A 26,069-nucleotide genomic window follows, 5' to 3' on the forward strand; every position below is an offset into this window, starting at 1 on the left:
ATGTATTGGGACACCCCTCCAAATCATTGGATTCAGGTGTTCCAATCACCTCCATGGCCACAGGTGTATAGAATCAAGCACCTAGGCATACAGACTGCTTCTACAAACATTTGTGAAAGAATGGCTCACTCTCGAGCTCAGCGAATTCAAGCATGGTACTGTGATAAATTGCTACCTGTGCAATAAGTCCATTCATGAAAATTCCTTGCTACTAAATATTCCACGGTCAACTGTTAGTGGTATTATAACAAAGTGGAAGCAATTGGGAACAATAGCAACTCAGCCACGAAGTGGTAGGCCACGTAAAATGACAGAGGGGGGTCAGCCCACGCTGATCCCGCACAGTGCTCAGAAGTCGAAAACTGTCTGCAGAGTCAATAGCTAAAGACCTCCAAACTTTGCATGGCCTTCAGATTAGCACAACAACAGTACGTAGAGAGCTTCATGAAATGGTTTTCAATGGCCGAGCAGCTGCATCCAAGCCTTACATCACACAGTGCAGTGCAAAGTGTCCGTTGTAGTGGCGTAAAGCATGCCGCCACTGGATTCTAGAACAGCGGAGACCGATGCACATATCTGGGTTTGGCAGGTGCCAGGAAAATGGTAGTTGCCCGACTGCATTGTGTTAAATACAAAGTTTGTGGAGGGAGGATTATGGTGCGGGGTTGTTTTTCAGGGGTTGGACTTGGCCCCTTAGTTCCAGTGAAAGGAACTCTTAAGGCATTAGCATACCAAGACATTTTGGACAATTTTATGCTCCCAACTTTGTGGGAACAGTTTGGGGATGGCCACTTCCTATTCCAACATGACTGCTCACCAGTGCATAAAATAAGGTCTATAAAGACATGGATGAGTGAGTCTGGGGTGGAGGAACTTGTCTGGCCTGCACAGAGTCCTGACCTCAACCCGATGGAACACCTTTGGGATGAATTAGAGCGGAGACTGCGAGCTAGGTCTACTCGTTCGACATCAGTGCCTGACCTCACAAATGGTCAAACATTCCCATAGACACATTCCTAAACCTTGTGAACAGCCTTCCCAGAAGAGTTGAAGCTGTTATAGCTCCAAAGGGTGGGCCAACTCAATGTTGAACCCCACGGACTAAAGTTCATCTGTGTGTAAAGGCAGGCGTCTCAAAACTTTTGGCAATATAGTGTGTATATATACAGTCATGGCCGAAATTGTTGGCACCCTTGATATTTCTCCAGGAAATCATGTATTTCTCACGAAACGTATTGCATTAACACATGTTTTGCTATACACATGTTTATTCCCTTTGTGTGTATTGGGACAAAACAAAAAAAGGGAGGAAAGAAAGCAAATTCGACATAATGTCACACAAACCTCCAAAAATGGGCTGGACAAAAGTATTGGCACCCTTTCACAACTGCGGATAAATAAGAATGTTACAAGCATGTGATGCTCCTGTAAACTCACCTGGGGCAAGTAACAGGTGTGGGCAATATAGAAATCACACCTGAAAGCAGATAAAAAGGAGAGACGTTCACTTAACCTTTGCATTGTGTGTCTGTCTGTGCCACACTAAGCATGGACAACAGAAAGAGGAGACGAGAACTGTCTGAGGACCTGAGAACCAAAATTGTGGCAAAATATCAACAATCTCAAGGTTACAAGTCCATCTCCAGAGAACTAGATTTGCCTTTGTCCACAGTGCGCAACATTATCAAGAAGTTTGCAACCCATGGCACTGTAGCTAATCTCCCTGGTCGTGGACGGATGAGGAAAATTGATGAAAGATTGCAACGCAGAATAGTCCGGATGGTGGATAAGCAGCCCCAAACATGTTCCAAAGACATTCAAGCTGTCCTGCAGGCTCAGGGAGCATCAGTGTCAGCGCGAACTATCCGTCGACATTTAAATGAAATGAAACGCTATGGCAGGAGACCCAGGAGGACCCCACTGCTGACACAGAGACATAAAAAAGCAAGACTACAGTTTGCCAAAATGTACTTGAGTAAGCCAAAAGCCTTCTGGGAAAACGTCTTGTGGACAGATGAGACCAAGATAGAGCTTTTCGGTAAAGCACATCATTCTACTGTTTACCGAAAACGGAATGAGGCCTACAAAGAACAAAACACAGTACCTACGGTAAAATATGGTGGAGGTTCAATGATGTTTTGGGGTTGTTTTGCTGCCTCTGGCACTGGGTGCCTTGACTGTGTGCAAGGCATCATGAAATCTGAGGATTACCAAAGGATTTTGGGTCGCACTGTAGGGCCCAGTGTCAGAAAGCTGGGTTTGCGTCCAAGATCCTGGGTCTTCCAGCAGGACAATGACCCCAAACATACGTCAAAAAGCACTCAGAAATGGATGGCAAAGAAGCGCTGGAGAGTTCTGAAGTGGCCAGCAATGAGCCCAGATCTAAATCCCATTGAACACCTGTGGAGAGATCTTAAAATTGCTGTTGGGAAAAGGTGTCCTTCCAATAAGAGAGACCTGGAGCTGTTTGCAAAGGAAGAGTGGTCCAAAATTCCGGGTGAGAGGTGTCAGAAGCTTATTGATGGTTATAGGAAGCGACTGATTTCAGTTATGTTTTCCAAAGGGTGTGCAACCAAATATTAAGTTAAGGGTGCCAATACTTTTGTCCAGCCCATTTTTGGGGTTTTGTGTGACATTATGTCATATTTGCTTTTCTGCCTCTGTTTTATATTTGTTCCAATACATACAAAGGGAATAAACATGTGTATAGCAAAACATGTGTTAATGCAATACCTTTTTTGTGTGAAATACTTGATTTTCAGGAAAAATATCAAGGGTGCCAACAATTTCGGCCATGACTGTATATATATATATATATATATATCTATATATATATATATATATAGATATATATATATATTGTTTTTTTTTTTTCAAGCAGCGCTGCAGGAATCATGTACTGTGAGTCAACATGCTGGCAGGAGAAAAGAGAAGAAAGTAACCTTATCAGTGTGCTGCGACTCGTTCACTGTCCAATCAGCAGACAGAGTGTACACTGGACTGAGCTGAAGTATACGGTAAACGTATATCACTTGTACATTCAACTGCTTGCTTAGAGCTCAGCTTTAAATGGAAAATGTTTCATGTCTGAGCAAAGTCTATTAGTAATATCCCAATAGATAACGGACTTGCATAAAACCCATTATGGGATTCTGATAAACACTGATATTTTGCATTAAGTGTGACACTGTTACCTGGAAACCTATCCTCCAGGGACATAAGAGTATGTAAGCAGCCCTCGTCATCAGGTTGTTTTTCAGGAAACAAAGTTGCATTCTAATAATGGGTGTCTGAAAATAGTGACACACTCTGAGGATTATGTGCTTTCTAGCTGGCCAAAGCCTTCCTACAGTTTAATCTAGCTATTACACAGCGGGGTGCTCACACTTCTTATTCATGGTCCCTGTACTTTTCTGCTATTAAAGTCAGTGCCATCAAGAGGGCAAAGAGAATTCTACAGCAGAAAGTCTTGAGACAAGACAATATCTTTGTTCAGTTGTTGAAATTTGTATATTGACCAAAATCTTGTCTCCTAAACTGATATGCCACTGTATGTGCACAGCAGTATAAATATGGTAAAGGGATAAAACCACATACAAATAATATGATAAAAGATATTTAAGACATACAAAATACACATATGTAAATCAAAGTGTTACATGTTAATGTGATCTTTCTGTCCTCCATAAAGCCCTCCCTGCCAATTGAACAAATAAAATTTTATAACAGAAAAATTATTGGTAATAATAAAAAAAGGTCATCATCACTATAAATGACATCATCATACCCATTACAGTAATAAACAATGCCAGGCCAGGCATGGTGAGACTGAAAGTGCTTTAAATGGAATTGTTCCATTATAAAGGGATATTTGGCATGCAGCAATTAATTAATTAAATAAGATAATCTGTTACTGCTGAGTCCTAAAATGTAATGAACTATGAAGATCTACGTGAGTGTGGCCATTCTGAATAAGTATAGATGACCCCATAACTCTTTTTCTGGACAACATCTGGCCACTATTCAGTGAAAGAGTTATGAGGTAACAAATTTACACCAGAGATACCAAAACTGTCATCTTTTCTACTGCCAGCAGGAATTAAAAGAAGAAGCCCTGAGATCACATCAACAATGGGAATGCTGTGGAATACCTACTGTACACCTTAAGCCAGCCATAGATGGTTAGACTCTCAGCAGATTCATCAGGGACCGGAAGGGATTTGAACAATTCATGGGCAGGTTGACTGTACCCAATTCGATTGCTTTACAACTTGTGTACAACCAGCATGTCAGATTCTTTATGCGATTGCTGCTGGCATTAATCATGGTGTTTTGACGTCTCCCTCTGCACCCACAACCTTTCCCCCACCCCCTTGCCAGGAAAACACAATAGCTCTGCAGGAAGTGATTTTCTGTCCTGCAACTGTAGTACGGCTTCTATGAATGGCAGAGCTGGGTGGAAATGGTGGGCATAGTCAGGCTCTCTTGATGAGAACCTGCGACTGCCCCTTAGTTCTATTAATCCCTGCTGCACTGGAGGATGGTTGTGGTGAGGGTGGGAAGGGCATGAATGAAGGAGGATTTCAACTAATAGAAGAGGCATCAGCACAAGGGACACATCCTTCCGATTGTAAGTTATGTCCCTTTTGCTGATTTTTCTGCTTTTTACTTTGGCTGCACTTAGGCTTTACCCCCTTGCCTACAGGGCACTTTCACCCCCTTCCTGCCCAGGCCAGTTTTCAGCTTTCAGTGCTGTTGTACTTTCAATGACTATAGCGCTGTCATGTAACACTGTACACATATGAATTTTTAAAACTTTAGAGGTTTTAAACATATAGAGGTTTCTTTTGGTGGTATTTAATCACCACTGGGTTTTTTATCTTTTGCTAAACAAACGAAAAAAGACCAACAAATTAGAAAAAAATTTTTTTCTTAGTTTCTGTTAGAAAATTTAGCAAACAGGTAATTTTTCCTCCTTGACTGATGTGCACTGATGAGGCTGCACTGATAGACAGCACTGATGAGGAGGCACTGATGAGGCTGCACTAATATGCGGCACTGAAGGTCACTGACTGGCGGCACTGACTGGCAGCACTGATAGACACTGACTGGCAGCATTGATGGACTTCGACTGGCAGCACTGATGGAGACTGGCAGCACTGACGGACACTGGCAGCACCGATGGACACTACTGAGACTGGGGGCTGCACTGGACTGCCTCTGATTTTTTTAAATACACATGCCAATTACCGGCTCTCCTCTTAGCATGAGGAAAGTGCAGTTGATAACCAGCAACTGTATTTACATTGTGATTAGCTGTATCATTGGACACAGCTAATCACATGGTAAAAGGGCGCTGTGATTGGCCCTTTACCGTGCCATGTGATCAGCTGTGTCCAACAGACACAGTGATCACAGACTTGCCGGGGGCGCGCGTGAGGTGTGGTTCTGGTGAAAGTCATATGACACCCTCCCAGAACTAGACGACCATGCTGTAGCCTTCATTCAGCTATAGCCCAGTCGTCAAGTGGTTAAATACATATTTAAAGTGATACTAAAGGTAATTTTTTTTTTTTTTTAATAACATGCATACCTACCTGCTCTGTGCAATGGTTTTGCACAGAGCAGCCTCGATCCTCCTCTTCTCAGGTCCCATGTCAGTGATCCTGGCCCGCCCCCACAGCAGGTCCCCTGCTGATTGCCCCCACAGCAAGTGGCTTGCTATGGGGGCACTTGTGCGTGTTCGTGCCCAATCCCTGCTCGGTGTATTCATAAGACACACGGGGGCTGATTTATTAAGAATAAGGTGAAGCAATAGAAGTCAGACACCAAAACTTCACCTAATTGAAACAATTAAAACCCTGCTGTGGGGAACAGAAAAACTTCTTTACATAGGAGAATGTCTATTAGTAAATGTCGAATTGGATTAGTCGTGTTTACAAAATAGGCAATTCTAAACTTGGTCCCTAGAGATCATAGGAGCCAAGTTCCCATTTCCCATTTTTCCCCATTTCTTTCTAGAAACATTTGGCAGGTGTGATTTGTTGTTTGTTTTCTTTCAATGTTAATTCTATTATTAATTCTCTTTCTTGCATTGTAGTGTTTTTTTTTACGTTATGTTCTGCAAATAAATGCATTTTTTAATGCATACTATTTTCTAATGTTAAATATATATCTAATCATTACAGTTATATCTGTTATATGACAAAATAATTTTTAATGTCAAATTAGAATTTTCTTATGTTTACTTAAAAGTATGTATCTTAATTCTTGAATCATGTTACTACTATATATGCTAGATAGCATTGTAGTCAGCATTGTGGCTTAGTAGTTAGCACTTCTGCCTAGCAGCACTAGGATTGCCAGTTTAAATCCTAACCATGGCACTAAAGGCAAGGAGTTTGCATGTTCTGTCTGTGTGGCTTTCCTCACATGCTTGTATTTGTTTTGGCTCCTGTCTAAATTTTCCCTAGTATATGAATGAAAGCTAGATTGTAAGCTCCTTGAAGGCAGGGCCTGATGTGAATGTACAATATGTATGTAAAGTGTTGTATAAATTGACTGCGCTATATAAGTACCTGACAGGGGCGGACTGACAACTCATGGGCCCCCGGGCAATAGGGGATCATGAGGCCCCTGTGTCCTTGCCCAAACTCAAAAAAGCCTATGAAAAAGGTACCAGGGGCATCTCATGGGGCCCCCTACTGACCCCAGGCCCTTGGGCAGTGCCCGAGTTTCCAAATGGTCAGTCCGCCCTTGGTACCTGAACTAATAAAGATGCACGTTTATATATGTGTTTTTTGCAATCTGGTACATTTTAGAAAGTTTCACATAATGTAGACAAAAGATTTGACATTACAAATAAAAAGTGTGTATGTAGGGGGGTGTTCTCTTTTAGGGGGGAAACCACACTTTTTTTGGTTACGGGGTTCCCCTTCCAATCCATGACAGTTATATCTTGGTTATATGACAAATAATTTTTAATGTCCACTTCAGATTTTCTTATAATATCTACTTATATATCTAAATTCTTGAATCATGGTACTACCATATATTCAGATTAATGTTATTGGCAGCACAGTGGTTAGCACTCCTGCCTAGCAACACTAAGATCATTGGTGCAAATCCCAGCCATGGCACCACGTGCTTGGCGTTTGCATGTTCTCTGTTCCGGTTTGGTCCTCTCACACTCCAAAGACATTGTAGGTTAATTGGCACTAGTATGAATGTGTATACTTTTGGCCAAGAAACTGAACTTTTGTTCTTATGTCTCTAGAGCATGCGAATGTCCTTCTGCCTGTGTGATGCAGTCCGGTCTGGGAGCTGGTCCTGAGACCATTTGTGTGTGATAACTAATTTTTATGCAAAATCATGGCTCCCACATATGCAAATAGATTTTTGTATGTGCAATATATTTATTATGAAAACTATTTGACTTTAGTTCCTCAGATTGCAACTAGGAAACTTAAAAAAACAAAAGCCCAGGTTGACATGTTAAATACTCTACCTATCCCCCAGCTGAATTAAATGTTACCCACAATTCAGCTTTGGAGCTGTTAAAAGGTTTTTTGTTAAGGGGGGTTATTTAACACCTTGCATGTGTGCAGAATGAAATGTTTATGTTGAAGATTTGTATGGATATTACTAGAGATGAGCGAATCGAACATGACGAAGTGGAATTCGTTCCGAAGATTTGGAAAAATTCTATTCGCGACAAATCCGAAGATTAGCAAACTTCGGATGCACGAATTGAATTTTCCCAAAAATGGCGGCGACATGTGTGGCCACGGAGAAAATGGACAGAGTAGATGGGGCGGGGATCTCTGGGAAGGCGCGCAGACAAGGCGCGCTGACCCATAATGCATTCATGACATGTGATCGCATTAGCCAATCAGCAGCCAGCCAGCACTATAAATCGCGGCCATCTTAGAATTCTCCATTAGCCTCCGGTCATTCAAGAGAGACAGACCTGTCTGTATTAAGGGACAGAGTTAGGGCCACAGAGACTTTAGGGCCACAGAATCATTACTCAGGGACACAGAATCGTTACTCAGGGACACAGAATCGTTACTCAGGGACACAGAATCGTTACTTAGGGCCACAGCTATCAAAGAATCGAAAATTTAAAGTGACATACACCCTTTTTTTTTTTGGTGGCTGTCGTGCACAGTTGGTGCTGCAGTTTGCCGATTGTGCAAAATAAACTGACTTTCTGCTTCACAACCACTATTGTACGTTCAAAGAGTTAAATCCATTTACACGCCGGCTGGCGGTAATATTTTTTGGGTGATTAGTGCATTCCAGTGACACAAACGTACAGTTTCCAGCCAACGGCAAGCTGCAATTGACCGACTGTGCTAAATAAACTGACTTTCTGCTTCACAACCACTATTGTACGTTCAAAGAGTTAGATCCATTTACACGCCGGGTGGCGGTAATATTTTTTGGGTGATTAGTGCATTCCAGTGGCATAAACGTACAGTTTCCAGCCAACGGCAAGCTGCAATTGATCGATTGTGCTAAATAAACTGATTTTCTGCTTCACAACCACTATTGTACGTTCAAAGAGTTAAATCCATTTACACGCCGGCTGGCGGTAATATTTTTTGGGTGATTAGTGCATTCCAGTGACAGAAACGTACAGTTTCCAGCCAACGGCAAGCTGCAATTGACCGATTGTGTACAATAAACTGACTTTCTGCTTCACAACCACTATTGTACGTTCAAAGAGTTAGATCCATTTACACGCCGGGTGGCGGTAATATTTTTTGGGTGATTAGTGCATTCCAGTGACAGAAACGTACAGTTTCCAGCCAACGGCAAGCTGCAATTGACCGATTGTGTACAATAAACTGACTTTCTGCTTCACAACCACTATTGTACGTTCAAAGAGTTAGATCCATTTACACGCCGGGTGGCGGTAATATTTTTTGGGCGATTAGTGCATTCCAGTGACATAAACGTACAGTTTCCAGCCAACGGCAAGCTGCAATTGATCGATTGTGCTAAATAAACTGATTTTCTGTTTCACAACGACTATTGTACGTTCAAAGAGTTAGATCCATTTACACGCCGGGTGGCGGTAATATTTTTTGGGTGATTAGTGCATTCCAGTGACATAAACGTACAGTTTACAGCCAACGGCAAGCTGCAATTGACCGATTGTGCTAAATAAACTGACTTTCTGCTTCACAACTACTATTGTACGTTCAAAGAGTTAGATCCATTTACACGCCGGGTGGCGGTAATATTTTTTGGGTGATTAGTGCATTCCAGTGACATAAACGTACAGTTTACAGCCAACGGCAAGCTGCAATTGACCGATTGTGTACAATAAACTGACTTTCTGCTTCACAACCACTATTGTACGTTCAAAGAGTTAAATCCATTTACACGCCGGCTGGCGGTAATATTTTTTGGGTGATTAGTGCATTCCAGTGACCTAAACGTACAATTTCCAGCCAACGGCAAGCTGCAATTGACCGATTGTGCTAAATAAACTGACTTTCTGCTTCACAACCACTATTGTACGTTCAAAGAGTTAAATCCATATACACGCCGGGTGGCGGTAATATTTTTTGGGTGATTAGTGCATTCCAGTGACATAAACGTACAGTTTCCAGCCAACGGCAAGCTGCAATTGACCGATTGTGCTAAATAAACTGACTTTCTGCTTCACAACCACTATTGTACGTTCAAAGAGTTAAATCCATATACACGCCGGGTGGCGGTAATATTTTTTGGGTGATTAGTGCATTCCAGTGACCTAAACGTACAGTTTCCAGCCAACGGCAAGCTGCAATTGACCGATTGTGCTAAATAAACTGACTTTCTGCTTCACAACCACTATTGTACGTTCAAAGAGTTAGATCCATTTACACGCCGGGTGGCGGTAATATTTTTTGGGTGATTAGTGCATTCCAGTGACATAAACGTACAGTTTCCAGCCAACGGCAAGCTGCAATTGACCGAATGTGCTAAATAAACTGACTTTCTGCTTCACAACCACTATTGTACGTTCAAAGAGTTAAATCCATATACACGCCGGGTGGCGGTAATATTTTTTGGGTGATTAGTGCATTCCAGTGACATAAACGTACAGTTTCCAGCCAACGGCAAGCTGCAATTGACCGATTGTGTACAATAAACTGACTTTCTGCTTCACAACCACTATTGTACGTTCAAAGAGTTAAATCCATTTACACGCCGGCTGGCGGTAATATTTTTTGGGTGATTAGTGCATTCCAGTGACATAAACGTACAGTTTACAGCCAACGGCAAGCTGCAATTGACCGATTGTGTACAATAAACTGACTTTCTGCTTCACAACCACTATTGTACGTTCAAAGAGTTAAATCCATTTAGACGCCGGCTGGCGGTAATATTTTTTGGGTGATTAGTGCATTCCAGTGACCTAAACGTACAGTTTCCAGCCAACGGCAAGCTGCAATTGACCGATTGTGCTAAATAAACTGACTTTCTGCTTCACAACCACTATTGTACGTTCAAAGAGTTAAATCCGGTTTTATTTTTGGGGTGCTTATTGAATTAAAGAGTATGTCAGACAACACGCAGAGGAGTGGCAGAGGAGGCAATGTTTCAGGAGCGAGCAGACGTGGCAGCAGAGGAAGGGGTCGAGGCAGCACTAGTCGCAGCCAGAAGCCAGTGCTCCCGGTGTCATCCAGCGGTCGTGTCTCCACCGACAACCCTGCCGTCATCGATTGGTTGACTCGGTCGTCTTCCTCTTCCCAGGTCACCTCTGACATCTACAGCCAACGGTCGGTGGGTACGTCAGACACAACCGTTAGTTGGCATGGCCCGGGACCAAGCCCACTGAAATCACGTGTCCTCGACCTGCCCCTGTCCTTTGGTGTTCCCTCACCAAGCGAAGTATCACATGCTGTGGGCTCAGCCCCACTGTACAGTGAGGAAGAGCTAACAAAGGGCGGTCAGGAACGGGGGGAGACATCCGCCTCTTCAGCAGCCAGGCGAAGAAGTACTGGCGAGGAGAGTGGCTCGGTAGCCGGTCTAGAGACAGGTCTGTCTCCTGACCCACACGCAGCCGAGGGGGCTAGTAGTGACGCGGAGACCCTAATTGATGATGATGAGGCTGATCGCACTTGGCAGCCTCGTCGTCATCAGGCTATTGCTTCCGCATCATCAGGAGAAGAGGGTGCCAGCTTGCCAGCGAGCAAAACAGTCGGTGGGTTGCCCAGGAGGCAGCAGGGTCGCAGCAGTGTCAGTGGAGCCAAACGGCCACGGAGTAGAGCACCAGCTCCACTGCAGCCTACCACCACGGCCAGTAGTGGTGCCGGTGTGCACGGAGGAAGTAGCAGTCAGCCAGTGAGGAGTAGCGGGGGCAAAGTTTCCTACTCGGCGGTGTGGCAATTTTTCGTCAAGCCGCCCGAGGAAGTAAACGTAGCCGTATGTCGACTATGTGGCCAGAAAGTCAAGCGTGGCCAGGGGGCCAATGTTGGGACTACAGCGTTGCGTCAGCATATGCAGCGTCGCCATTCGGTGGCCTGGGAAAACCGTGATAAAGATACGGCGGTTCTGCCTGCCCCAGCCCCCGCTCCATCACCCGCTCCGTTACTTGCTCCGTCACCCGACGTCAATCGCCCTCTATCAGCCAGTCAAGGCTCCAACACCTCTGCTGAGGGGAGTTGTCGCTCGTTGGCATCTTCCGCTCGTTCAGATGCTCCTTCTCCTGCTACTCCTCTTCACGGATTCCGTCAGCAGTCTTTCTTGGAATCCGTTTCCAAGAGACAACAGTTTGCGAGCACGCACCCGACGGTGCAGAAGCTGAACGTCCTCCTGTCCAAGTTGCTGGTGCTGCAGTCCCTCCCTTTCCAAGTGGTGGACTCAGCACCTTTCCGAGAAATGATGGCTTGTGCCGAGCCACGGTGGAGAGTGCCAAGCCGGCATTTCTTCGCCAAAAAGGCAGTGCCAGCCCTGCATTCACATGTAGAAGAGATGGTGGGCCAGTCTTTGAGCATGTCGGTCTCTGCCAAAGTGCACGGCAGCGCCGACGTGTGGAGCTGTAACTACGGTCAGGGACAGTACATGTCATTTACGGCCCACTGGGTGAACGTGGTGCCGGCACAGCCGCACCAGCAACTTGGACAGGTCACGCCGCTTTTGCCTCCACGTTTGCACGTCCTTGGTCCAGCAAAGATGTCCGCCTTTACCACCTCTTCTTCCGCCGTGTCCTCAGCCGCCACCCCCGTGCCAAGTCCCATTACCCGACCGGCATATCACATGTGCAGGGCGCAACGGTGTCACGCTGTGCTGCACCTGGTATGCCTTGGCGAACGTAGTCACACAGGGGAGGAACTTCTGAGTGTAATGAACAGAGAAATCGACAGATGGCTGTCTCCGCGCAAACTGAAAATCGGAACCATGTTGACCGACAACGGAAAGAACATGGTGTCTGCTCTGCGTCAAGGAAGGTTGTGCCATGCGCCATGCATGGCTCACGTGTTCAATCTGGTTGTCAAGCGGTTCCTAAAATCCACCATCCCACTGCAAGACATCCTTAAAATGTCACGTAAACTTTGCATGCATTTCAGCCATTCCTACACCGCAAAGCACAGCCTCCTTGAGCTGCAGCGGCAGAACGGAATTCCACAGCATCGCCTGATCTGCGACGTTGCAACAAGGTGGAATTCAACCCTACATATGTTAGACCGCCTTTACGAACAGCGAAAGGCCATCACCGATTTCCTGATGTTACAAGCGGATAAAGGTACTCCCCTGTGTAACTTAGATGTCAGCCATTGGCAGCTCATGCGTGACACCTGCCGCTTGCTCAGGCCCTTTGAGGAGGCCACGCTATTCGTGAGTCGGCAGGACTATGGGATAAACGACGTCATTCCTCTGTTGCACGTCCTGGAACAAATGCTGTTAACAATGGCTGGTCAGGGTGCGGTAGACGTGGCGCACAGATCTCAACGCCACATGACCCCTGTGGGGGCAGGACAGGAAGAAGAGGAGGAGGTAGAGGAGGACATTGGTGCTCAGGAATTATTGAGTGAAATGGGTGGTTTTTCCACTCAGCGGACAGGAGTGGAGGAGCAGGAGCATCTGGTAGAGGAGGAGGAGGAGACAGAGGACCCAGACGCACCGTGGCAGTATGCTGTGGAGATGGAGGCAGGGAGTCCCTCGCATTCCTTGGCACAAATGGCCCATAGCATGCTTGGTTGCTTGCGTAGCGACAGCCGAATAATAACCATCAGACAGAGGGATGACTTTTGGCTGTCCACCTTGTTGGACCCTCGCTACCGTTCAAAAATGGTGGCCTTTTTCACACCTGCTGAGAGGGAGGCCAAAATAAAGTACTATAAAAACCACCTATGTAGTCAGTTGGTCTCTGCCTTTCTGCGCCAATGTCCATCCTCAGACACTGTGGGCCCTGTGCGCTCGCGGGAATTGCTTTGTATATCTGTCGCCTTAGGGGCCGCTGTCTGGCGACATAATTTTTTGTCACTGTGTAGACATCTATTTATAGGCCGATGTTTGGCCACAAAAATATATTTAGTAATAACCTAGCCGTTCAGGCCGCTCCCTGAACACCTCGGGAATTGCTTTGTATATCTGTTGCCTTAGAGGCCGCTGTCTGAACAGCTCATGAATTGCTTTCTATATGTGTCGCCTTTGAGGCCGCTGGCTGGACAGCTGATGAATTGATTTGTATATATGTACTTATTGTCCGCTGTCCGGACAGCTCATGAATTACTTTTTGTATATAGCCTTCCAAACCACTCTCAGAATAAGTCATGATATTCATGCTGTGTATAGCCTTATAGGCCAATGGTCAATCAAGTCATGATTGTTATAGTGTGTATAGCCTTATAGGCCGCTGTCTTTACAACTTTATAATTCCATGCAGTATATAGCCCTATCGGCCACTTTCTGGCATCCAGTTGCTGTAGCCCCCATCACCACACTGTGCCACGGGCCCCTGTACCGCCTTCTCATACTGCTGCCAGATCCATCCTCTGCCATGTGCGTCTTTGTCGTCTGCTCACGCTGCTGGGTTCCAGTTTTAAACCTAGGCCTGTGTATGGCTTCCGAATACTGCTGCCTCCACCGCCACCCTGCGCCATGTGCCTCTGTCGTCTGCTCACGCTGCTGACGGCTTCCGCTTTTTAAACTAGTCCTGTGTATGTCTTCCGAATACTGCTGCCTCCACCGCCACCCTGCGCCATGTGCCACTTTCGGGTCTCCTCACACTGCTGCCAGGTCCATACTGATTCATGGCCCCCTGTACCGGCTCCTCATGAACGTGGTTCAGCGGGTTTGCATCACTTAACGGCAAATCGTTGACAAATGCTGGGACGTTCAGTGTTGTGCGCATTAAGCCAGACACCAAAGGGCAGCACAGACCTGTTATTACTCGCTCAAGCATGGCTGAACAAAACCAGTCTCTACCACAAATTGGACCCAGACCTTCCCAGGGTCTCGTAAGTAGATTGCACGGAGGAGTAGAGTCCGTTATCGGAATTAAATAGACAAAACGCCACACCAAAAAGAGTGGCCATTTCCAACACTTATTCCAGAAAGAGGAACAACCCGTTTCATATACGGCCCGTAGACGTTTCACGTCTGCCACATTCAGTCGATTTAAGACGCAAGCTCCACTTCCTGTGGTCTCTGACCGTCGATATAGCTTTAAGTGTCAGCTTTGAAGCTATATTCCCTCCGGAGCACTGACACTGGTGCCCTTCTGTCAACATGCCTTTAAGTTTCAGTTTTCAACCATATTCCCCACAGAAGCCAAACTCTTGGGTATCCCAGAAGCTGCTCAGCGGGTCAGGGCAATAAAGCTCCCGGTTCGCAGGTTGTTCCGTCTTATGGATGGAAGTACGACGGTATATGATCTTCTTCACACCCACGGCATCACCTCATAGAATCTCTGCATTGCATCTGCAATCACAACGCTGACTTCCCGGATCGCCACTCAGCCATTGGACTCTTGATAGTCGTCTCCCCACACTGCTGCTGGGGGGACTTTTTAACCTAGGCCTGTGTATGGCCTTCAATTGAAGCTGCTTCCGCTCCGCCACTCTGCCATTGGACTCTTGATAGTCGTCTCCCCACACTGCTGCTGGGGGGACTTTTTAACCTAGGCCTGTGTATGGCCTTCAATTGAAGCTGCTTCCGCTCCGCCACTCTGCCATTGGACTCTTGATAGTCGTCTCCCCACACTGCTGTTGGGGGGACTTTTTAACATAGGCCTCTGTATGGCCTTCAATTTAAGCTGCTTACGCTTCGCCACTCTGCCATGGGCCCCTGTACCGCCTCCTCTTGCTGCTGCCAGGTCCAGAGTGTGTCATGGGTCCCTGTACGGCCTCCCATTGCTGCTGACTTCATTGCCAGACTCTGCCATGTGCCACTTTCTGGTCTCCTTACACTGTTGGTGGGTTCCATTTTGTGATAGGGTGCTGTATGGCCTTCCATTGCTGCTGCCTCCACCGCCACCCTGCGCCATGTGCCTCTGTCGTCTGCTCACGCTGCTGACGGCTTCCGCTTTTTAACCGAGGCCTGTGTTTGGCTTCCGAATACTGCTGCATCCACCGCCACCCTGCGCCATGTGTCTCTGTCGTCTGCTCACGCTGCTGACGGCTTCCGCTTTTTAACCTAGGCCTGTGTATGGCTTCAGAATAATGCTGCCTACACCGCCACCCTGCGCCATGTGCCTCTGTCGTCTGCTCACGCTGCTGCCAGGTCCATACTGATTCATGGCCCCCTGTACCGGCTCCTCATGAACGTGGTTCAGCGGGTTTGCATCACTTAACGGCAAATCGTTGACAAACGCTGGGACGTTCAGTGTTGTGCGCATTAAGCCAGACACCAAAGGGCAGCACAGACCTGTTATTACTCGCTCAAGCATGGCTGAACAAAACCAGTCTCTACCACAAATTGGACCCAGACCTGCCCAGGGTCTCGTAAGTAGATTGCACGGAGAAGTAGAGTTCGTTATTGGAATTAACTGTGAGGGACTTTTAAACCTAGGCCTGTGTATGGCCTTCAATTGAAGCTGCTTCTGCTCCGCCACTCTGCCATTGGACTCTTGATAGTCGTCTCCCCACACTGCTGCTGGGGGGACTTTTTAACATAGGCCTCTGTATGGCCTTCAATTTTAGCTGCTTACGCTCCGCCACTCTGCCATGGGCCCCTGTACCGCCTCCTCATGCTGCTGCCAGGCCCGTAATCTGCCATGGGCCCCCGTACCGACTCCTCATGCTGCTGCCAGGCCCGTAATCTGTCATGGGCCCCTGTACCGCCTCCTCATGCTGCTGCCAGGCCCGTAATCTGCCATGGGCCCCCGTACCGACTCCTCATGCTGCTGCCAGGCCCGTAATCTGTCATGGGCCCCTGTACCGCCTCCTCATGCTGCTGCCAGGTCCAGAGTGTGTCATGGGTCCCTGTACGGCCTCCCATTGCTGCTGTCTCCATCGCCACACTCTGCCATGTGCCACTTTCAGGTCTCCTCACACTGCTGGTGGGTTCCATTTTGTCATAGGGTGCTGTATGGCCTCCCATTGCTGCTGCCTCCACCGCCACACTGTGGCTCCACACTTTGGTTTTGGCCCCGTGACTGCCCAAATGAGTGAAGTGTGCGGTGATTCTAAGATCGACGGCACTCATCTGCATGTCATACTGACTGACAGTATTATTTCTCTTCCCCAGCAGACTCCAAGGGCATTTAAATTAAAGGTACAGTGTTCTGCACTGATATAAAGGCTCTCTGAAGCCTAGAAACACCCTTTTTATAAGTTAAATTCGCAGCGAATATATTCGGCTCGAATCGAATTTATGCAGCGAATTCGGCGAATCAGCCGAACCGAATTTTTGAATAATTCGCTCATCTCTAGATATTACATTGCACATTACGCTTCAGGAAAAAAAAAGGTTAATTGATTCAATACAGAAATAGTTCATATTCTATTTATTTTGACAGCAGCAAAACAGTTAGGTACATTCCTTCACTTGTGTAAAAAAAAACAAAACAAAACAAAAAAAAACACACAACAAAAAAATAGAACATAGCACCAATGCCCCCCCATTCTCACACACACACATTTCGGATTATGGTAAGAAGGAAGCTGCATTTCTGTGTACACGACTAAGCAAATTATATCAAAGTAGTAGAACAATTGACATTTGTTAGTAACAACAAAGGTTAGCAGATGCTCACAGACATTAAACGCATAGTCAGACTGGAAAAATGCACACAAAATTGAAGTCCATACCCACAAAAACCCATTTTTGAGAGATAAATGCACAACAATTACAGCAAACATGGGGTGTTGGTCATTATGTACAATAACCTCCTCTCCCAAAAAAAGCCACCAAGGACTGACAGCAATAATCTGACCTCCTCACAGGCCAAACAAAACCCCACTATTGCAGTCCTTTATATAACATAGGTTGTATTGTTGGCACAGGCAATGAAGTACACGCCCATTCAATCTGTCTCTTCATGAAAGCCTCAAGTGACTGCACCTGATTAGCAGGCAAATACTCCTCCCAAATGTGTTGGCCCTTGGCTATGTGCATCAATTCACAGACTAGAGGCCAAAGATCTAAGGTGTCCGTTTATGAACCAGCGGTAATAGATTGCTGCTCAGTTCTCCGGCATTCTCAGAGAACACAGTTCTCCTGTGAATGCAGTTTATGAAGCAGTTCTCCGAACGAAGGGAGAACGATCTCCAAACGCTGGAGAACGGTCTACAAACTCTGGAAAATGGCTGATTTTACTATAATCTCGCGAGATTACAGTAAGAGGTCAGTTTACTAAGCAGAGGTAAATTATCTCTGCTTAGTTTTCGGTCCCTCCGATTCTCCAGCTCTGGGCTGGAGAATCTGGAGGGAGAACACAGATCTCCAGAGAAGGGCTGAACATATTCTCCTGGGTGTTATAAACTGTGAATGACCAGAGAATAGCTGTGATCCTCTGAATCTCAGCTATTCTGTGTGTCATAAATGGACACCTAAGTCCATTAGAATGCATAGAAAGAAAGTCCTTGGGCATGTGCAGGGTACAGAGCATGGAGTCTCACATTTGTGACGGCTGCTTCACACAAATTGCTGACAAGCACATTCGTCATCCAAACACATCCAGTATTCCCATCTATTTCAGTGGCTCTACTTCATGCCAGTGCAGTGTGTTCTTGTGTAGCCCACCAATTTAGAACATGATGAATGTGTTCTGCATGGACCTACACTGGAACATGGCCAGGCACCTCCTAAACGCACTGACTTGCATTACTGCCTGCAAATCCTGTGGGTTGTTAAGAGACTCATCCCCAATAACAGCAGAATGAAAACAGCATAGCCAACATGTACCAAAGAGCATGGGCCCTTCAGTCTGTAATGGATCTGAAGGGGACCCCCATAGGGGGGAGGGGAAGCTGCACGCAGAAAGTATTTTACCTTCACGCATAGACCACTTTCAAATCTGTTGCTCATCTTTTTTATGTGCTTAAAATCTTTCCTAGCTTTCCCTTCCATTCCTAAGTTTAAGGAATGGGGCTGGGGAGTAATGTTTAACATAAACTGTCTGTACCATGCTAGCAGATATCCATTGTCAGTTGTAAACTAGATCTGAACATTCTTTGCCCTAACGATGGGATCTCAAGGCTTGGATGGTACAGTGTATGTTAATGCACTTTTTCTCAGTCTGTCCCCAGTCTCTTTTGTAAATTTTCAAAATAGCTTACAGTCCTATGTATAAACCTGCTCTGCAGATACAACTAGAAAGGTAAGTAATATGGGCATGCTGTGTGAATGGGAGCATTTACCAACATAGTGTGGAAGTCTCTCAAATGTGCAAAAGAAGAACTACGCTTAAATGTAGGCTTAAACAACATGTGAGCTCTACATTCTGTTTTATCTTTTGAAAATGAACCATTTGTTTTTGTGAGATTTTCACTCACTGCACAGCAAATATGGGGTATTTTGTGGGTATAAGGACTGCATACAGTGTATACTATAACTAGCTTGGACTCTACTTAACCATACTCTTTTAAGCCACAACCAGAATTCAGAGCAACATAGCAATACCCAGCCATTGCCAGAGTTTCTAAGTCTTGTTTTCCCAGGTACTCATGTTGGGAGGTATGGTAGGCCCCTACTGTCCCTGGCATCCTACCTTTGTGGAAAGTCATGTAATACAGACGTCACCACAGTGACCCTTCTAGCTCCCTGGCAACTAGGGTTGTACTATACCAGTGCACAAGGCACCAGCAGTCTAAGAATGCTGATTAGCTAACAGGTGCATTGTCAGTCTGTATAATAGTAAAGTAAAATGACTTTGAGCTGCTACATTATATTTATCTTTCATCCACAAATTGTTATGGTTTCTGCCTTGTTTTTTGTTAGGGGGGGGGGAAGAGGAAGGGATAGGAGTCCCACTAATTAAAGCTTTGCCCTGGGCCCAACAATGTCTAAAGCTGTCCTGGGTACAACGTACTTGTATTTGAAGCAGAGAAGCCCTTCAGCGTCATTATTAGCTAAAACAAAATAATAATAAATAATTTAAAAAATATTTTCATTTCCCTGCCTAGTGGGCTACATTTGGGACACTGGCAGGAATGTCCCTGCCATTGTGGTACATCATGTACCTCACAAATCTGAAAACTTTCCAATTGCAAACACAACTTTTTAGGACCCAAAACTTTATCTACAGCCTTCTGGCAGCCACCAGGGAAGACACAGCTATGACAAAAATTATTGAACTGGTCAGTAACAGAAAACATATTACATCTGCATGATTATCAGTACAAAACACTAAAATTTCCATGTTCAAAAATGATTCATACTTAATTACAAAGCCAAAATAATGTTAGCTCAAGGTGCAAAAAAAAAAAAAACTTTCCTTCTTCTAGTCTTGTGATTGGATGCCCCAGCTATCAGATGTCTCAGGTTTATGCTTTTTGCTCTTACAAACCTAGTTAACAAGAAAATACAAAATATAGTAACTGATAGCAACCACTCAGTATTCCCAATCTGTAGCAGTTGCTGCTTACTGGTGTCTGTATTTCACACATGATCACTGCACTTTGTACTACTTTATTATAAGGTAATTCCTATGTTCTTACATAACGCACAATTTGCTGAATGAGTATCAATTTTTCAAGCTTACTTGACAAAGAGATATAAAGGGCAATGGCAATGGGAAAAGTTCAGAAACCAAATTTCAGTTCTCTCATTTGGATCAATGAAAATTAATTTTTAAATACAGTTACTATGGGGAATTTGTACTCTGGTCTTTGCAGCATGTATTATGCATTGTACAGAAGGTATTTTTAATAATTCAGTTAATAAAGCTGGAATTTTTTTTTCAATGCTCATTTAGAAAATATTGGTAACACATAACATGGTACTGTTCCTTCCAATACATCTTGGTTAGAGCTGTCTATTCCCAGATGGGAGTCTACACAACCTAGTGCAGTGAAATAGAACATACGGCATTACCTTGTCTTGTTAGAGTAAATTATATTTACTGTCTGTCATGTCTCATAATCGTCACATAATGTAATGGAAAGCAGCATGTTGTCCCTGCAATAGTTAGGACATTACACCAGAGAATCATCACTCACTGCTGCAAGGAGAATACATTCATTAGAAAAGATCTACAACTCTCACACTAATTCATGTGCCTAAAGCAACCCTTTCCTTTGCCAAGGTTTACGAAAACTGCTGCCAGATATAAAGCATTCAACTTACAAACAGCTCATTGGTGCATAACCAGAGCTCACATTTCTTCCACAGTCAGTCCTCTGAGATCCCATCATCGCCCATTGGGTGCCACCAACTAACCTTCACAGAAAAAGTGAAGCAAGCCTGCCAATCACATATTACACATCTAAGAAACCTCTCCCCTTTCTGGGACAGTCATGTGTCATTGCTCTCTGCACATGTCAATGGCTAGCAATGGTTAGAGATGATGACTTAGCATTTGACACAAGGTCAAAATCTACATATCAGCTTTAGCATTTTTAAACTGCATAATTGTTGTTATAGAATATTTTTATATGCTCCAAAATCCAGAGAAAACAGGCTGCATTAGTTGAATAAATCTGTCAGCTGATCAGAATTGGACAACCAGGGAAGAATAATTAGGTGCAGCGTGAAGCATTGATTTATGGGTGTGGAAAAACTGCGCCAACAGTGGAAGGGGCTTAAACCTTGAGCCTACTCACTCTGTATTATTATTATTTATTATTATACAGAATTTATATAGCATCAACAGTTTGCGCAGCGTTTTACATAATAAGGTTAGATATTACAGTTACATACCCACAAAATACACTTTAACTACTGCACCACAATACTTGTCTAAAAGACAAGTACAAATGTTAGCACATTCATTTGTAAAAACTGAAACTTTTCCATTACATGTGCTTTTTAGCACACAATCTACTTCAGGAAGAACTTCATTAACACAGTGACTAATGAGCAACCAGCAACTGTTAGAATAAAGAGTGCAAGGGTCAAGTCATATACAGCCAAACATACAGACTGCATTGGTCAGGAGTATGTCATATACAGCTCAGCATCCAGAGTGCAGTGGTCAGGAGTATATCATATACCACCTAGAGTACAAAGTACAGTAGTCAGGAGTATATAATATATAGCCCAGTTCACAGCATGTAGTGGTCAGGAGTACGTCGTATAGAGTCCAGTGAGCAGAGTGCTGTGATCAGAAGTATGTCATATATAGCCCAGCGTGCAAAGTACAGTAGTAAGTAGCAAATCAAATAAAGCCCATCCTGTTGTCCCCCCTCCAAGCCCTGTTGTTGCTGTACAGAACACTCTTCTGCATCCCACTACCTCCCCACCTACCTCCCTGCCTAACTCCCCAAATTTTTGCCAGGGTTAATTAACTTCCCTCAGTGCTTATCTACCTGATCACCTGCTCCTGCACTGCTCTCTCTCCCTGAAGTTGGGTAGGGACTATATGCCTACTGCTGAATAAAGATCACTCTGCCTGACAGCATTGACTTAATTTCAGTACAGTGTGTGGGAAAACAGAGAGCATATCAGCACCTAGCTACTCATTGCACTCTGCAAGGCACTCAACAGAGTGATGGGGGTCTGTGCCTATATCTCCGAATAATAAAAAGAAGTTGTATCATCATTTTTACCTTAAAATCAATGTGGCAATATTGACCTGATGTTACTTGATAAACAGGTAACATGGTCAGTAACTGTACCTTACTTTCACGTTTTGATTTCCTCAAAACAACTACAAAAATCTCACGAGCTATAGCTAGCTTGTGTATTTGTCATTCTATATGAATTAATGGAACATTTTTATTACTGTCATTCAGCTGTTCTGTTCCTAGCTATCTAAATGTTAAAGTGTATGTTACCTTAAAATCAAAAACAAACAAACAATATAGAGAGAGAGAGAGAGAGAGAGCGAGCGCTTAGAGATCTGGGAGCAGCTAGCACATATGGTGAACTCACTCCTTAAATCAGTAAAATGCATCAAAGTGCTGCGCAGTAAACAATAATACAAATGTGCCCACCTTGTAATAAAATACCAAATAGTGAGAATGATATAATATAGTAAACAACATATGGTTATCAACGTTCATCAGTGACTTCTACATTACAAATTTCCAGAAAAGGTAAATGTGAAAGCAAGTGTACAGTATAATAATGACTGCACAAACAGTCCATATGGATGACCATCCTTGATGCAGTGACGCAAAACCCAAATCAAGAGCTTTCAAATTTGGTATAATTCATGGGCGGGTCTCTTTGAGAACGTGTGTGTGCACGAAACGCATCAAAGAGGAGCCTACGTGCTGGCGTCACGCTACCGAGTCCATGTTTGGTCCGGCGGCCATCTTTGTAATATCTGGCTATCCTGCCAGTCCCCCTGCTTTCCTATTTCAAACTAACCATACCAAGCATGGAAGCACCTCCATTCCACTGTGGTCAGTTTTCTTCTTTACACACTTTGGGAGCACACTCTCTTTCCTATCCAATGATCAGACTTCTGCTGACATGCCTCCCCCCACTTCCCCACACAACGTTTCACTGGAAAAATCAGTGTACTGCTGTCTCTCTGCCTCCTGCTGACACACCCCAGGCAGTCTCCATCCATAGCTCTTCAAGCCCCTTATCTGGCTGAGAAAAGAGGTCCATTTATATAAGATGTGACCATTTATAAAAAAAAAAAAGAAAAGAAAAAGATATTTATAGTCTTTTTCTATATACAGTATACACAAATGTTTTGCCTTGCATTTCTATTTTGAACTGAATGGGTTGTTTTACAAGATGAGGGTTCACATATACTTTAAGTAAAACCAAGTTGTTAATATCTATTGAAAGCTGATAATGATGATGATTTCAACAATTTGGTCTAGGGGACATGTGGACATTCATTGGGGTTGTAATTGCAAAAAGGTAAAAGGACAACTGTTACTTTAGCACAAATTGCCCTTTAAGGTATGCCCCCACCCCATTAAGTGCTGCCCATCTGGTCCAATACTCACCTTTGTCCCCATTTCAGTGTGCTGCTGCCCCAGAGCCGAACAGCAGCTTATAAAAGCTTGCTCGCTGTGTCCTGGCACGGCCCTATTCATGGCATGGCATGGCACGGCCCTATTCATGGCATGGCATGGCACGGCCCTATTCATTCCTACAGGAAAAGCCATACACCTTCTGCTGGCTTTACGTTACTGCCATATTTACTCTAACCAACTGGGCTTCTGCTTGGGATCAGCAACAGGTTGTCCCTCATGGTCTGATTGCTACTTTTTATCACCTAATGCATTGGAGGTTGAGATTACTAGTTTAATTAGATAAGGAGCCAATTCACTAAAGGTTATCCCATGCAATATGAAGGTCACATGATTCATTTTTCAGAAATATCGCATGAGAAAGAATCAATTTGACAAAGAAATATATTGAATGTTATGTAGATAACTACACATTTGTTAAAATAGTGAGATAAATACCGAAAAAAACATGAGATAAATCATTAAAGTCAATGCATTAAAAAACACACATATTCATTATTTATCAGCTGGTGTTTGCTGGTGGTATTTTAGAAATGTAAAAACTAACAATTAGTCCCCTTTCATATGGGGTGGGCCCATCAGCAGATCCACTTGCTCAGTGGGGGATCTGCTCGCTGAATCCCCCGCTGAGCAATTGGACGATAGGTCTATATCCGCCCTGCTTATGCAGAGCGGACACAGCCCACTTACTGCAGGCAGTCCGTTTCCATCCGACTGTCATACAATCCGCCAAACGGATGGGGAATGGATCCCCATTTGTCTGTTTTTTACCGGACAGGATCAGATCGGATGCAGACGGGTGTAAATGAACACATGTCTGTTTACACCCTCCCCTCCATAGAGAGCAATGGAGAGCCTGATCAAGTCTGCTTCAAAAATGGACAGGCGAACCAATCAGTCAGCTCGTGTGAAAGGAGCCTAAGAGGAACTCTGCACTGGCTAGGAAGTGAAAAGTATACAATGTATCAATGTTCTGTGAGCTCAGAAATGTAAATAAATTGTAATGCTTCATCAGAAGGAGATTGTTTTGTGAATGAAACCACACTACAATATTTTCATAGTTTCACTATATTGCTGTATGACTTCTGGTGCAGTTAGCATGCAAAAAAATATTATGAAAAAGAACGCCAAAAAGAACGTAAAATTTCAGCACTAAATATCTCAAAGCATAGATATTTAATGCATTTAGTAAACAAGTCATGTTTTTTTTAGTAAATTGATTACTTTTGTGATAAATACTGCAGGAGTAATTTTAACTCAAAAATGAATGTGGTATTTATCTCAGTGAATTGACCCCAATATCTTTTTATTGGATACCTGGATTTGCAAAGCAGGGTGAGGGATGCTGTTTGATGATCTTTCCTAGTGAAATTAAGTAACTCAAATACATTCAGGAGTATGGTTTGAAAACCCTGTATATTCTGCTGTCTTATGCTTATACAGTACATAATGGTTTTTAATGGTGAGAAGTTCAGAGTGTACCATGAGAACATTCTTTATAAGCATCAGTGATCCTCTTTAATGAATCCTTTTGCATGGCGTTCATCTACAGCGAATTAAATTTAAATGGAGTTCACCACCACACAAAGGGTCTGTGTGAATGAGGAATCAATAATATAGTGCTAAAATGACAATGCTGCATTTATAGTACTGTGATAACTTGAAAGGGTGCAATGTGTTATGTAGCTTTGCAATATAGCTTATACCATTAAACACCAAAGGGCACATGATCAAATGCCTCTGAATATCTCTCTAAGTAAAAGCCTTTTGGGAATGATGCATTCATTGTCTGACTGACATTGTAGGATTTCATACCTCAATTCCCTCCGTGTCTTCAATGAACCTCCTGCTGACAGATTGCAAGGCCTCCTGTGGCCACTCATGGAACCAGTCAATAGCTGTGCAGTTAACTATGGCTGGGAACTTCCGAGCCCTGATTCGCAGAGTGGAACCAACAGGAGAGAAACACAAAATGACCTGAAGGGGAAGGAAGAGGGAATGATGAGTAACAAAGACACAACATGTTTCAACTCTGCAATCAAATCTGCCTCTTATAAAGATGATGGTATAGATATCATGTACAGCAATGTTTTGCCTAAAAGTGCAACCTTGTCAAACGTGAACATTCTTCATAGAGCTTTAGAAAGGGGCCAACAACCTAACTGCCCAAGGCTTTGATTTTTCCTCCTGGCATTTGTCTAAGTTTGTGAGGCCAGCCAAGTAGGATCCTCTGGTCATGGACAACCTGATGTCCTAGGTGCACCTAGTACAGAGTCTGTAAATCTGTAGCTAGGGATTATCAACTCTGCTGAGCAAAGCTCTCTGAAAAGTAACTGTGCACACCCCTATTGAGATTTCACTTTCCATTTATATTTACGACTGCAGAAAGCAGTGCATGCAGAGGTATGCAGATTCAGAGGAGTTTTTAGATCACTGAAGGAGTGGAAAAAGGCTGAAGTCCCACTCAGACACACTGCAAAAAATTTGCTCTATCTGCAAGAATTCTTATGAAATGTAAATAACAAC

The 26,069-nt window shown here is 44.2% G+C and overlaps 1 protein-coding gene across 1 annotated transcript in view; it reads right to left on the reverse strand.

Annotated features, from left to right (window-relative positions):
* The window catches only part of DNAH11 (dynein axonemal heavy chain 11), a 363,722-nt gene that overhangs the window by 110,782 nt on the left and 226,871 nt on the right, over positions 1–26,069 (reverse strand). Inside the window, exon 56 of the mRNA XM_089673152.1 lies at positions 25,359–25,520. Coding sequence (XP_089529278.1) covers positions 25,359–25,520 — 162 coding nt within the window. The remainder of the gene's footprint in view (positions 1–25,358; positions 25,521–26,069) is intronic.

Source organism: Staurois parvus, unplaced genomic scaffold, assembly GCF_062004578.1.
Source record: "Staurois parvus isolate SC_StPar_1 unplaced genomic scaffold, SC_StPar_1.0 ptg000136l, whole genome shotgun sequence".
Classification (NCBI taxonomy): domain Eukaryota; kingdom Metazoa; phylum Chordata; class Amphibia; order Anura; family Ranidae; genus Staurois; species Staurois parvus.